The following is a 14,123-nucleotide window of genomic DNA, read 5'->3' on the forward strand; positions in this document are numbered from 1 at the left end:
GCCTCCGCGAGGTTCCGGGCCTCCGCGAGGTTCCGGGCCTCCGCGAGGTTCCGGGCCTCCGCGAGGTTGCGCGCCTCCGCGAGGTTGCGCGCCTCCGCGAGGTTCCGCGCCTCCGCGAGGTTCCGCGCCTCCGCGAGGTTCCGCGCAGCTTGTCACTCTGGCTTCCAGGTTCCCGGAAATCGGAAAGTGGAGAGGGGGGTAAGGATCGGTCCGTACATTGTCAGACGGGGAAAGCATTGCCCGACTGCCTGGAGCAGGAGAGACAGCACAGGGGTTATAAAGAGACCCTGAGAAAGGGAGAGATCATTTGGGAACCAGAGCTCTGTTCCTGCCCGAAAAAAAAACCTGTCTGCCCCAGGAGCTCTAAAGAGGAGAGCATATTCAAGTCGGCCTTTTTCCTGTCTGGGGGTCATCCTGGAAAAGATCTATCAGAAAGTTCCTATGTCTTTTACGTGCATTTGAAGTTTGCTTTCTACCTCTACCTCTCCAGGGCAAGCTCCTGATCTTGCGGGTCAGACCTGCTCCATCCACAGCCTTCTCCATCCAAGTACCTGTCCAGAATCGTTCAGGCCAGAAACCTTGGCGCAGCCTCCTCACCCTTCATTTCTGCACACGGGATTCTATTTGCTCTTCTCGGGAAACTGCCCAGAATCCTGGGACTGCCCCTTCCCTGCGACCGTTCTGGTCCAAGCCGCCAGCGCCTCCCGCCTGGATCCCGCCAGCGCCACCCGCCTGGATCGCTGGTGTCCTCTGCTATTGGTCTCTTCCTGTTTCTCTGCTTAGTCTAGTATCCTTTACTCCCAGCAGCAGCCCGGGTGTCTTTTCTAAGACCTGAGTATAGAGCATCTCTCTCCTATTCTGGAAGCCTCCGCCGTCTTCTCACTCAGCGGATACACAAAATCAATACAAAAGTTATAAAGCTTTAGGAGACCTGGTGCCTTACCGGTCTCATCTAATCTGCCACTTTCCTGCACCTTCCTCCCCAGACTTACTGTCTCCCTGCTGTTCTCAGCGAACCCACTTAAAGACTTTTATGTTTTTAGTATTCCTTTTACCGAAAACTTCGCCCACAGATATCCCAGTGTCTGACTTTCCCAGGTTTTTTTTAAAGATTTTATTTATTTATTTGACAAACAGAGATCACAAGTAGGCAGAGAGGCAGGCAGAGAGAGAGAAAGGGAAGCAGGCTCCCCGCTGAGCAGAGCCCTATTAAAAACATAAAAACATTGTTTTTCAATCCCAGGACCCTGAGATCATGTCCTGAGCCAAAGGCAGCGGCTTAACCCACTGAGCCACCCAGGCACTCAACTTTCCCAATTCTTGAGACCCCTAATCACAGGGGACTTTCACACTGAGGCTTTCTCTGACTACCCTGTTTTAAAGTGAAACTCCTCTGTTTATTTTTGTCCACTCCATTGGCATCATCTAGCCTAGTACAGAGTTTATTGGCTTATTGCCTGTCTTCGTGTATTAGAATATAAGTTCCATGAGTTTGGTTTTTCTTTTTTTCCTTGTTTTCCTAGTGCTTTATCTCCAAGAACTTGAATCAATATCCAGCACAAAGTGGACACTCAGTAAATATTTGATTTATTTCAATATTCAATATTTCAGAATATTGAAAAACAATGTTTTTATGTTTTTAATACATCCAAACATTATATATATATGAAAGATTTTATTTATTTATCTGACAGAGATTACAAGTAGACAGAGAGAGAGAGGGAGGGGGAAGCAGGCTCACTGCTGAGCAGAGAGCCCAATGTGGGGCTCAAACCCAGGACCCTGAGATCATGACCTGAGCCAAAGGCAGAGGCTTTAACCCACTGAGCCACCCAGGCACCCCTATATATATTTTTAATATATCCAAAGCAAGGGCACCTGGGTGGCTCAGTCATTAAGTGTATGCCTTCGGCTTAGGTCCTGATCCCGGGGTTGAGCCCCACATTGGGCTCCCTGCTCCACTGGAAGCCTTCTTCTCCCTTTCCCACTCCCTCTGCTTGTGTTCCCTCTCACACTGTCTTTCTCTGTCAAATAAAATCTTGAAAAATATATATATATGTATATATACATATATATATATATATATATATATATATATTCCAAAGCATTTTAAATTACTTAGAGTGAATTAAATCCATGCTTGAGAATTATGTATTATTTTTAATATACAGCATACCAACACATATCCTAGTTTGAAAAGGGCAGCCCTATGTAATTTAATAGGTCCAAAAGTGTCACCAGCTTTTGCCCATAATGCTGGTACTGAGTTGTCCAGAAATAAAGATAATGGTTATCTAGCATATTTCACTTAAGAAAGCATGGGAATGTGTATTTTAGGGAGGTTATAAATATATTAAAAATGCTGTGCTTAATAAAATAAGACTGCTGCTACCTGAAAAGCTTAACTATATTGTCAGACCTCTTATTTCTGCTCTGTCAGTAGCCCCTCACTGCTATTCTGAAAACTGAGCTTTAATACAAATCTGCACATTTCTTTTCTTTAAAAAAAAAATGTTATATAAGAATAAGTTTGCCATAAAATAATTATTCCAACATTTTTAAAAAATCACCTAATAAGTGATAGGCGCTTTGCATTTGTTGGTTTAAAATCTTACAGCAAGTCTTAGGTATTATCATCTCTGTTTTACAGATAAGAAAACAAGATCCAAGGAAATTCAGTTATTAAGTCTGGTCATAATGGGTTTGTGGAAGAGCTTCATTAGAACCCAGGCCCATGCAAATTCTTCCTCCCCTCTATACTCTCTTCCTCTGATCAGAGTGCTAATGAATCAGTCTTAAAACTTCATTAATTCATTTGACAAAAATCTTTTATTTCCCATTTGGGGCACAGTACTTTGTCTTTTTGAGAACATCTATATGAGTAAGAAGTATTGATTTCCACAAGGAAACATTTGTTTTAGTATATTTCTCAGTTATCATCTTATCTTTGTTCTTGTCTGAGTTGTCTTATTTGAAAATGTGAATGGTCACCATGAGAATTAATGGCATGAGAAAAGTCATAAAGATGTTTATTTATTTGTAAGCGATATATCTTTTTCTACTTATATTAATCCTAAGCACACTAATTTTTAAAATTTTAGTTAATTTTATTTTATTTTCAGTGTCCCGAAGTTCATTGTTTATGCACCACACCCAGTGTTCCATGCAGTACGTGCCCTTTATAATACCCACCACCAGGCTTACCCCTCCACTGTCCCCCTCCAAAACCCTCAGTTCGTTTCTCAGAGTCCACAGTCTCTTGTGGTTTGTCTCCCCCTCCAATTTCTCCCAACTCACTTCTCTTCTCCATGTCCCAGTGTCTTGAATGCTTTGAAAGAAGTGATACATTTCATTTTTTCTCTACAGTAACTTATTTTTTTTATTGAAAATGCAGAAAGCAAGTGAAAACAAAACTTTCCTAAAAATCACCATCAAGAGATAATCACTGTTAATGTTTTAGTGCATATTCTTCCAGATGTGTGTGTGTGACATATGAATGTGTGTTTAAAGTAAAATTTTAAATTCTGAGATTTAGAACTTACAGACATATATAGAGAGAGGAGTTGTCAGAGGCTTTCCTTTTTTTTTTTTTTTTTTTTTTTTTTTTGGTAGCCCTATGCTGTCCCCTCTGCTAGAAATCTGTGTTTAGGAAAGGTACTGAATTTATTCCTGGTCCTAAGACAGACACTTTTTTTTAATTTATTTTTTATTTTCAGCATAACAGTATTCATTATTTTTGCACCACACCCAGTGCTCCATGCAATCCATGCCCTCTATAATACCCACCACCTGGTACCCCAACCTCCCACCGCCCGCCCCTTCAAAATCCTCAGATTGTTTTTCAGAGTCCATAGTCTCTCATGGTTCACCTCCCCTTCCAAATTCCCCAAACTCCCTTCTCCTCTCTAACTCCCCATGTCCTCCATGCTATTTGTTATGCTCCACAAATAAGTGAAACCATATGATAATTGACTCTCTGCTTGACTTATTTCACTCAGCATAATCTCTTCCAGTCCCTTCCATGTTGCTACAAAAGTTGGGTATTCGTACTTTCTGATGGAGGCATAATACTCCATAGTGTATATGAACCACATCTTCCTATCCATTCTTCCGTTGAAGGGCATCTTGGTTCTTTTCACATTCTTTTCACATTTTGGTGACCGTGGACATTGCTGCTATAAGCATTGGGGTACAGATGGCCCTTCTTTTCACTAAGACAGACTTTTTATTCTCAATTTTTTGTAATTTAGTTCTAGCCTTTAGGATTACCAAGCAGTCCTCCTTCTACTAGTTTTGTCAATCACATTGTACTTCTTAAAATGGAGAGAAATCTGAGTAAATAAAGAAAAATAATGTGAATGGAGCCACTGCAAAGTCTATAGGCAGATATAGTTTCTTAATTTAAAAAAAAAAAAGTCTTTCTCTCACTCAACACAATATTTTAAGTAGTTACTAAAGCCCAATTTGGTTGGGTCTCTGCTTAGGAGAACACACCATCTAAAAGAGAAGGCAGACACATAAACAGTAAAATATGTTAATCATTATACTAGAAGAATGACTGGTGACAGTTTGGAGCGAAAGATATGACTCTCAGGGAAAGCCAACAGTGCCGTTTGCATTGAGCTTAAAGAAATCATAGGCATTTGCCCAGTGACCCTCAAGGTGATTGGGCAGTTCTTTTACCTAGCACTAGGTGACCTCACCTCCTGCTTCACCAAGAAAATAACATTGCGTGGGAGTTCTCCCTCTCCCTTCAAATATGTCTGTATCCAAACCCCTCTTTCTAGATTTGGAAGAAAAATTTTCCTTCAGTTCGGGGCTGACATCTTTACATATACTCTGTTCACTATCCCTTTTGTATCCTCAACCAAGCTTAACTCTTAAAACAAATCCTAAACCAGGAGTTTTAAGGGCGTGGTTGGGGTCCCCAAGTCTCTTTCAAGAGATTCATAGAGTCAAAATCACTTATGGGTAAAAGATTCATTCAGAGTACAGAATTCAGAGATTCATTCAGATTTTAATGAAACAAAGTTCATTGATACAGTTTCAGATTTCACATTGCAGCTGTTAGGAAATTCTCTTTTATCAAGTTTCACTATAGTGTCAAAGAGAAGTATCTACTACTTTGTGAAAAGAGTATTAAAATTCCATTTCCAACTCTATGGATTTTCTTCATATGTGTCATCCAAATCAGTATAATGCAGCAGAGTAAATGCAAAAACAAATATGAGAATCCAGCTGTCTTCTATTAAGCTGAATATTAAAGAGATTAGCAAAACTATAAAATAATGTCACTCTTCTTTTTATTTTGGAGAATGTAGTTATTTTTATCAAAATATATTATGTATGCTAACATGTAGTATATTCCTTATTTTTAATCAGTTAGTGAATAAGTAATTTTTAAATTTTTCAGTGTCAATTTCTAATAAGGTAATTATTTGTAGATATAACCAACATAAACAAAAGCTCTTTGGATTCTACAGAAATTTTTAATAGTGTAAAGGTCATTGAGACCAAATTTGAGAACTGATGCCTTCCCCCTCCTTCCCTTCAAAGCCATATTTCTTAGAAAATGCATTTTTACCATTCACTCACTGAGCCATTAAAAATTTTCTTAAGCCACCCACTTCCAAATCTAACACACTCGTCAGTGTTTATTGGACCTCTCTGGGTCTTATAAACCAACCTATCCTCCTTTCTAGAAATCTCTGCTATGCTATTGTCCTAGTTTTCTTCTTACCTCCATGGTTCATCAGTACTTTTTTTTTTTTTTTTAAGATTTATTTATTTATTGGGGCACCTGGGTTGCTCAGTGGGTTAAACCTTTGCCTTCAGCTCAGATCATGATCTCAGGGTCCTGGGATCGAGCCCCACATTGGGCTCTCTGCTCAGCAGGGAGCCTGCTTCCCCCTCTCTGCAGGGAGCCTGCTTCTCCCTCTCTGCCTACTTGTGATCTCTCTGTCTCTCCCTGTTAAATAAATAAATAAATAAATATATAAATATATTTTTAAAAAGATTTATTTATTTATTTATTTATTTGACAGGCAGAGATCAAACTCCTTGCCTGGGCGTAATCAATGTTCTTGGTGCTATTCCTACTGCCTGGAATTTCCTTTTAGGTTGATCCTCATTCCTTTTCACTCATCCTTCCAATCTCTCTCCCCACCCAGATCTGTCTTGATATGTTTCCTTCAGACTGCCTTGGCTCCATTCTTACTGGGCCTCCACAGCCTGCACACACCAGTTGGAACATTTATCAGTCACTGTAATTATTCATATCCTCTGCTGGTCTGAGAAGCTTGAAAATAAAGATTTTTTTCTCTTTTCTGTAGCTCCCATCACTTAGTACAGAGCCTGACATACGTTGAACATATGAATAAATGAAAGGAAATGTCTTGTTTTTATATAGAAAAGAGAGTGACCTGAACAGTGCATTGAGTTATTAAAGTAGGGACCTATGGAATGAATTTTGGAGTCAGATATGAGTTCAAGTCCAGCTCTCATTTACTGTCTTTGTGAAGTAAAGATATTAAAATTGCCTTCATCAATGTAAGGACTAAGTGAAATATATGAATCACCTAGCATGGTACTCGACAACAAATTCATTCATTCTTAACTCTTAACAGCAATATGTAAAAGTCGCTAATCAGTAGTTATCTATTAACAAATGAAATGGAGACATGGAGCTTACAGTCTAAAGGGGGAAGCAGATAATAAATAAGCAAATAAATACATGATTACAATTACATTGTGCAGTGGTGAAAGATATTTGGGTTGAAGGCAGATAGACCTACTTAGATGTGGTGGTCAAAGAAGGCCAAAGAGAAGAGAATACAAATATGGAAGCCTACGATACAGGGTGACATTTTGGTTTTTTACTCTTTTATAGCTTCTGAATTTTGTACCACAAAAATATATCCTTTACTCCAAAAATTAATTATGTTACATTTTAAAGATAAAAGTACAGAGGGAATAAGGAGAATAATTGACAGAAGAATATCTGAATCCCTGTCTTGATTAATTAGACGAAAGTTGCCACTTGCTGAGAATGAGAAGCATGGAGGTCAAATAAAACCACATGGAGAGAGGTAAAGGCATGAAACAGTCACTAAGGACAATGAGCAAAGGCAACAGGATTCACAGCAGTGTAGAAAGCTACATGGAAAGAGGGTCTCCATAAATTTGTGTTCATACCTTTCTGCTCAGCTATCTAATTCTCTATACCTATATTCAGCACTGCCTGTGTACAAGTAGAATTGTGAAATGTATCCCTGGCTGTCACTCTCCAGGGTGGAGTGTCAAAAGAAAGAGGGGACTGAGGAAATAAAGGTTCTCTCTGGAGTGTAGTTAAGGTGGTAAACCACAGGGTTTGGCTTAGTAGGGAATGAATTATTATCAGACAGTTCTGTTGGACTCAAAGTGGTAGGAAAAGTTAGTTATTTACCATATCTTTTAGTTATTTCATTGTTTTACTTCTACCCAAGAGTGTTGCAAAATGTTTAAATAAATACTGATTGAGAAAAATATCTTTAATTGAAAAATAAATATTTTATGAATAGAATTGATTCCTGAATATCTTCTGAATTTTCAGGAATTTTCTGAAAAAGTGAATTTTTCACTTCTTTGTGTAAATTGCACTTCAGAAATATCAGAAAAATAATTCTTCAATTTATCATGGATAATTATAGGTGGAGAAAAAAAGTAAGACTAGATGACAATTAGACAAATAAACCACAATTTTAATTTCTTCTTAGAATATCAATTAGTTGGGGTGCCTGGATGGCTCAGTGGGTTAAAGCCTCTGCCTTCACTTTGGGTCATGGTCTCAGGGTCCTGGGATTGAGCCCCACGTCGGGCTCCCTGCTCGGCGGGGAGCCTTCTCCCCTCTTCTTCTGCTGCCTGCCTCTCTGCCTACTTGTGATCTCTGTCAAATAAATTAAAAAAAAAAAAAGAATATCAATTAGTGTTCCTTTATTATGGTGTAATCAGTTGCCGACTTTTCACATATTGTAGCAAAATGTGATTTATAAGCTTACAGATGTCATCCCTAAAACTACCATAAAATTTTAATGAGAATTTTCTGTATTTTAGGAATAGAAGATGAACAAACCCATAACATCTTCCACATATGTGCGCTGCCTCAATCTTGGACTAATTAGGAAGCTGTCAGATTTTATTGATCCTCAAGAAGGATGGAAGAAGTTAGCGGTAGCTATTAAAAAACCATCTGGTGATGATAGATACAATCAGTTTCACATAAGGTAACGTATAAAATTCTCTTCCTTTTTAAATTCTTACATCACAGTCTAGAATGATTAATAGATATAAATATCATCTAATGTTGCAATTCAGAAAATAAAACTCTCTCAGGGGAAAATAATGCTAATAAGTAACCTCTTTTTTTCCATTTTTGCAATTTTTGGTTCTTTCTCCATTATGTCAGCTAGGCTAGTGTTGTGATCTTGAAAATAAGTTTTTGGGTTAGAATCAAGATTCCCACTTTTACTCTAGTTTTCTGTTTAGCAAGCTGAGAAATTTCCCTCAGCCTCACACTTGTCACATCCAGATTGAACATAAGGGTATTATAAGAATCTCTAGTAAAAATCTAAGTGTGTAAATTTCTACTTCCCTTGACAGTGTACTTCAAATTGACATTTTAAAGTTGCTTGTAAATATACACATCTGTGAACGGAAGCCTCAGATCTTAGTGAGGATTTTACAACACTGTCTTCAGATGATCTCATTTTCATCTCTGTTTACCTCTGCTTGATTTACTATAAAATGTGTGTACAGATTTTATTTTTGTCAGTGATTTCAACCCAAATTTCAGCCCCAAATTTGTGTTTGGATGTAAGAAGAAAAGACATTAATTTGTGATTTTCAGCATTAACCTGATAAAGATCCCAAAGCCTTAACTCCCATCTTAGTCCTTCCAGGAAACATTTCCTTATATGAAGGATAAACATCTTAAATTACTTGAAAGAAATTTAGGTTTCGGAATGCCTGTGTGGCTCAGTCCATTAAGCATCTGCCTTTGACTCGGGTCACGATGCCAGGATTCTGGGATCAAGTCCCATATTCAGGTTCTTGCTCAGCAGGGAGCCTGCTTTTCCCTCAGCCTGCTACTCCCCCTGCTACTTCCCCCTGTGTTCTCTCTCCCCTCTCTGTCTGACAAATAAATAAATAAAATCTTAAAAAGAGGCAGATTAAGTTGAAAGCAACTTTCAAAGATAATTTATTGATATTACTATTAAAAACTTTTAGAGAATAGCTGAGGCAATGTTGGTGAGGAGAAAAAGCTCTTCTCTACAGAATAATGGTGGCAAATAATTATTGAAAGATTTATAAAAAGTTACCAATTTACAATCACCCATGCAAGACTCATCAGCATCGCTAATACCACAAGATGAAAAGTTGTTGATGAACAAGATATGCACAGGATTTCGAAGAATTATTCACAGGTTACTTATGAATTATAAAGGGTAAAAGTACTTTTATAAAGAAAAAAAATCTGAAATACACCTCCTTAACTAAGTAATCAAAGTTTGGGTCACTGATAATGGCACAGACTGCATTATGTGGGTCTGGTACAGTACAGTGGGACGAACATGTCACCTAGGTAGTGTTTTTACCAAACATTTTTTTTTTAAGATTTTTTATTTATATATTTGACAGAGAGAGAGAGAAGGATCACAAGCAGGCAGAGAGGCAGACAGAGAGGGTGGGGGGGAAGCAGGCTCCCTGCTGAGCAGAGAGACCAATTCGGGGCTCGATCCCAGGATCCTGGGATCATGACCCAAGCCAAAGGCAGAGGCTTAACCAACTGAGCCACCCAGGTGCCCCACTTACCAAATATTTTTAACCTGAATTTAATCATGAGAAAGTAGCCAGACAAGTCTAGACTATGAGACATTCTACAGGGTGTTTAGCTTATACTGTAACATGTATGCACGCACACACACACACATACACACAGGGAGAGGGAGAAGGCAAGAATACAAGTGTGGCAAAGTGTTATCCACTGGCCAGTTGGTGTATCTAGGTGAAAGGGAAACAGTTTTTCATGGTATTATTCTTACAACTTTTCTGTAAGTTTGAAATTTTGCAACATAAAAAATTTGGAGGCAAAGCAGAAAAAAATTGTTAAGTTTTTAAACGTTACTTTTCAAACGAATTTTTGAAGAAGAATGAAAAACTAATCTGTTTTTCCTTTAATGTAATTGAAATATAGTAAGGATCAAAGGAATAATTCTCCAAGTTTATGCATAGTATTCTGTTTCATGAAGGAGAATGATTTATTAAAAAATCCTATGGCTAGCAGAGTCATAAAACAGGTAGGGAAGTAATTCAGTTTAGTAGGTTGAGAGCACACCCTTATGTCAAGTGAGACAGCTGAATTTGGATCTCAGTTTAAATACTGTGTTTTTGCTGTATGGCTATGGGCTGGTTACTTGACCTCTCCACACCTGGCTTTCTCATTAATAAATGAGTGTTGTATCCATAGTATCTTTGAGAATTAAATGAGTTCATGTGGGTGCATCCTGAGCAGGTACTCAGTAAGTATTCAGTGTATGTTAACTTACAGGATCATCACCTTCAGCATCTTTTCCCCTTCTGCCTATCTTCCTGGTTCTCTGTAATTCTTGCTAGTTTTTCTGCTGCCCCTCTCCTTTAATGCTGTAGGAGGTACTGTGGGCGAGGCGGGAGCATGGGGGAATAATTCCTATTTTCAGTGAAGTCTATTTTATACTAATTTTGGGGTTTTGTCACTTGCTTTTAAGGAGATTTGAAGCATTACTTCAAACTGGAAAAAGCCCCACTTGTGAATTACTGTTTGACTGGGGCACCACAAATTGTACAGTTGGTGATCTTGTGGATCTTTTGATTCAAAATGAGTTTTTTGCTGCAGCAAGTCTTTTGCTACCAGGTAAATGGAGTGTGAGTAGGACATCAACAACTAGGGTGGAAAGGCAAGTAGCAGAAATAGGAACATGTCTCCTTACTCTTACTTTTTTCTCCTGGTAGATGAGCCTTACATTTGAGACTGCTTTTCATTTTTTCCACGTTCCCTAACTCATACAAGCACCTTAGACATAAGGCACTGCAGACTTGCCACTAAGGAGATAGAGGCTTCATGATCGGGTCTGAGCCCACCATTCAAGTCAGGGAGTTTTGTGCCAGTAGGAAGTTTAGAAGGATGGAAATTATTTTTTTGGGTTTTTGTGGGGGGTTTTTGTGATTTGTGGGGGTGTTTTGTTTGTTTGTTTTAGCTCTTTCTTTTTTCACCCTCAACTTCTACTCCAATGGGATCTGTGACCATGATTTCCCTACGTTGTATTCTGTTGGGTCACTGTCTAGATGCCTTCCTCATAACCTTATTTTTTTCCTTTGATGCCATTTACACTAGTAGTTCTCACTGTTTTGTGTGTAGATTCCTGGCTTTATTCCAGACCTCATTATCAGAATTCTTGACTTGGGTTAAGGCCGATGTTTTTAAACAAACACTTCAGTGCTTCTGATATAGTTGGCTCGTATGTTTTTTTGAAAATACTACCTTACCTTCTCTATTCATCTTTATCCAAAACGTACAAGTTCTTACTAGGTAGCTTCTTGTGTGTGCTGTGAGAAAAGGAGGTTTAAGCTGTGGAAATGGGAATGACATCAAATGAACTGAGTTCCTAGTTTAACTTTTTCGTAAACACTTTTTCTTATGAGAGGACAATTTGTATCGTACTTCATTTGGCAGATGCTGTTCCCAAAACAGTTAATATACTACCTTCTAATGAAGCTGTAACAGTTCAGCAGAAACAGTTGCCTCTCTGTGGCAAAGACAGGACATTTGTGGTACCTGTGCAGAATCTTGAACAAAATTTTATGCCACCTGACTCCTCAAGTCCAGAAAATCCAAGTTTAGAAGGTAGTGATACACGTAAGTAACATTTGCAGTGCTTTCTGCTAGTGGGTTTGTCATTAAAACCAAAGTTGCTTTGAAATCAATCTCTCCTTTTTTGTGTGCACACTGGCCATAGCTTTTTTTTTTTAAGATGTTATTTATTTATTTGAGAGAGAGCACACAAGCCATGGGAGGGGCAGAGAGAGAGGAAGAAGCAGGCTCCCTGCTAAGCAAGAAGCCGACATGGGGCTCAATCCCAGGACTATGGGATCATGGCCTGAGCTGAAGGTAGACAGTTAAACGACTGAGCCACCCAGGTGCCCTGGTCATAGCTCTTCTGGGGGTTTTCTTTTTTTCTCTCCTGACTTACTAAGCACCATCATCATTGTATTAGTCAGTGTGTTATCAGTGAATACAGGCAATAGGACATACAAACAACTGCAAAAGTATGACAAATTGTATAAATATTTATATAACTTGAAAAGGTCATTTTAGGGGACCTGGATAGCTCAGTCAGTTAAGTGTCTGCCTTTGGCTCAGGTCATGAGCCCAGAATCCTGGGATCGAGTCCTGAATCAGGCTCCCTGCTCAGTGGGGAGTCTGCTTCTCTCTCTGCCTGCCACTCCCTCTGCTTGTGCTTTCTCTCTCTCTGTCAAATAAATAGATAAAATATTAAAAGCAAGCAAGCAAGAAAGGGTCATTTTATAAAGAAAATAAGTGACTAGAGTTTTGGGTGGAGGATCACCAGGCAGAATTTTCAAGATGAAGCTTAAATTTTTATTTTTAAAAGATAGCTGTACTCTCTCTTATCACACCTGATCCAAAGTTGTAAATATTTGCATATATATGAAATAATCACGTTGAAAAAATATTAAGGTTCTTAAAACCAATATCTTTTTTATCAAAGTAGTTTTTCCTTATTTTATTGACATTATAGGTTTTCACAATTTTTCATTTTATGAATTGAAGAATGTCACAAATAATTTTGATGAGAGACCCATTTCTCTCGGTGGCAACAAGATGGGAGAGGGAGGATTTGGAGTTGTATATAAAGGCTTCGTGAACAACAAAACTGTAGCAGTGAAGAAACTTGCAGCGGTAAGTTATATGTTTAGGAGTAAAAAGAATTAAAGGAAAAGTTGCTTCCTGGTGTGCTATACTGTAAGTTTTAAATTAATCTTTGGGAAATATATTATTTCAGTGTGTGTTTTCTTTTAAACATCATTCTAAGTTGGTAGTTCTTAACACTTAAAAAACTGTTGAAAGCTATGGATCCTGTTTCTACAGAAATGTAGTTATGGGCATACACATATGAGTATACATATAATTCCAGAAGATTCACAAAATGAAGTTAAGAAGCCCCGTTCTACATAGTGCTTCATGCATAATCTAGATGAAAATGGGAAGATACTAAGAAAATTTTGTAAAAACAGCTTTCTTATGTTACTTTTCTCATTTAAAAATAAGCTTAAAAATATAATAAAAAAGATTTAAAAAATTCTTGTCTAAGTCCTTCATTCCCATTTCTCCTAGACTGTTCACTGTGTACTTGATTTGTTATATTATAATTCTGTTATTATATTCTAGAAATATCCATATAATATACATTTATATGATGAAGATAGTCACCTGTTATCATATATGTTACAAATATTTTGTAGATTTTATTTGTCTTTTTCCCTTCAAATTTGCTTATGTTTTCTGTTACAACAAATGTCTTCTTCAGAATGCTTCTCATATTATTTCATTTTGTTTCTATAGTAACTCAGTGAGGTTTTTATGGTTATATGGTTTATAAGGATTTTTTTCCTTCCACTAACTAGCCATGGGACTTTGAACAAATCATTCATATTTCTAGTTCTCAGTTATTCTATAAAATGGGGAAAAAAATGCCTTACATTTTAAAAGAAAGCAAGATCAGCCAGGCCATCTTTTGCACCTCCTGATAGCTTTAAGAGCTTTGAGGTTATTGTATTGTATTATATATTCTTTTATTTTTCAGATGGTTGACATTAGTACTGAAGAACTGAGACAGCAGTTTGATCAAGAAATAAAAGTTATGGCAAAGTAAGTTAATTTGACAACGTAGTAGAGTGGAAAAGAGCAGCTCAAGGAGTAGGAGACCTGGTTTCTCACCCAGAGTGTGCCATGAACTAGTGATATTTCCAGATATGTAGAATTAAACTAAAGGGTTTAAATGAGAGGAATTGAAGGAATTTTGATTCTACAA

The 14,123-nt window shown here is 37.9% G+C and overlaps 1 protein-coding gene across 7 annotated transcripts in view; it reads left to right on the forward strand.

Annotated features, from left to right (window-relative positions):
* The window catches only part of IRAK4 (interleukin 1 receptor associated kinase 4), a 53,117-nt gene that overhangs the window by 547 nt on the left and 38,447 nt on the right, over positions 1-14,123 (forward strand). For 3 of the 7 annotated variants that reach the window (XM_059402942.1, XM_059402938.1, XM_059402941.1), the window contains exons 2-6: positions 8,092-8,261; positions 10,782-10,927; positions 11,747-11,929; positions 12,831-12,991; positions 13,896-13,960. In XM_059402942.1, the coding sequence (XP_059258925.1) occupies positions 8,101-8,261; positions 10,782-10,927; positions 11,747-11,929; positions 12,831-12,991; positions 13,896-13,960 (716 nt within the window). In that variant the 5' untranslated portion in view covers positions 8,092-8,100. Of the gene's footprint in view, positions 1-490; positions 760-8,091; positions 8,262-10,781; positions 10,928-11,746; positions 11,930-12,830; positions 12,992-13,895; positions 13,961-14,123 lie in introns of those variants that run through there. The other 4 variants (XM_059402939.1, XM_059402940.1, XM_059402943.1 and 1 more) reach the window with 4 other exon arrangements.

Source organism: Mustela nigripes, chromosome 6, assembly GCF_022355385.1.
Source record: "Mustela nigripes isolate SB6536 chromosome 6, MUSNIG.SB6536, whole genome shotgun sequence".
In the NCBI taxonomy this organism is placed as follows: Eukaryota; Metazoa; Chordata; class Mammalia; order Carnivora; family Mustelidae; genus Mustela; species Mustela nigripes.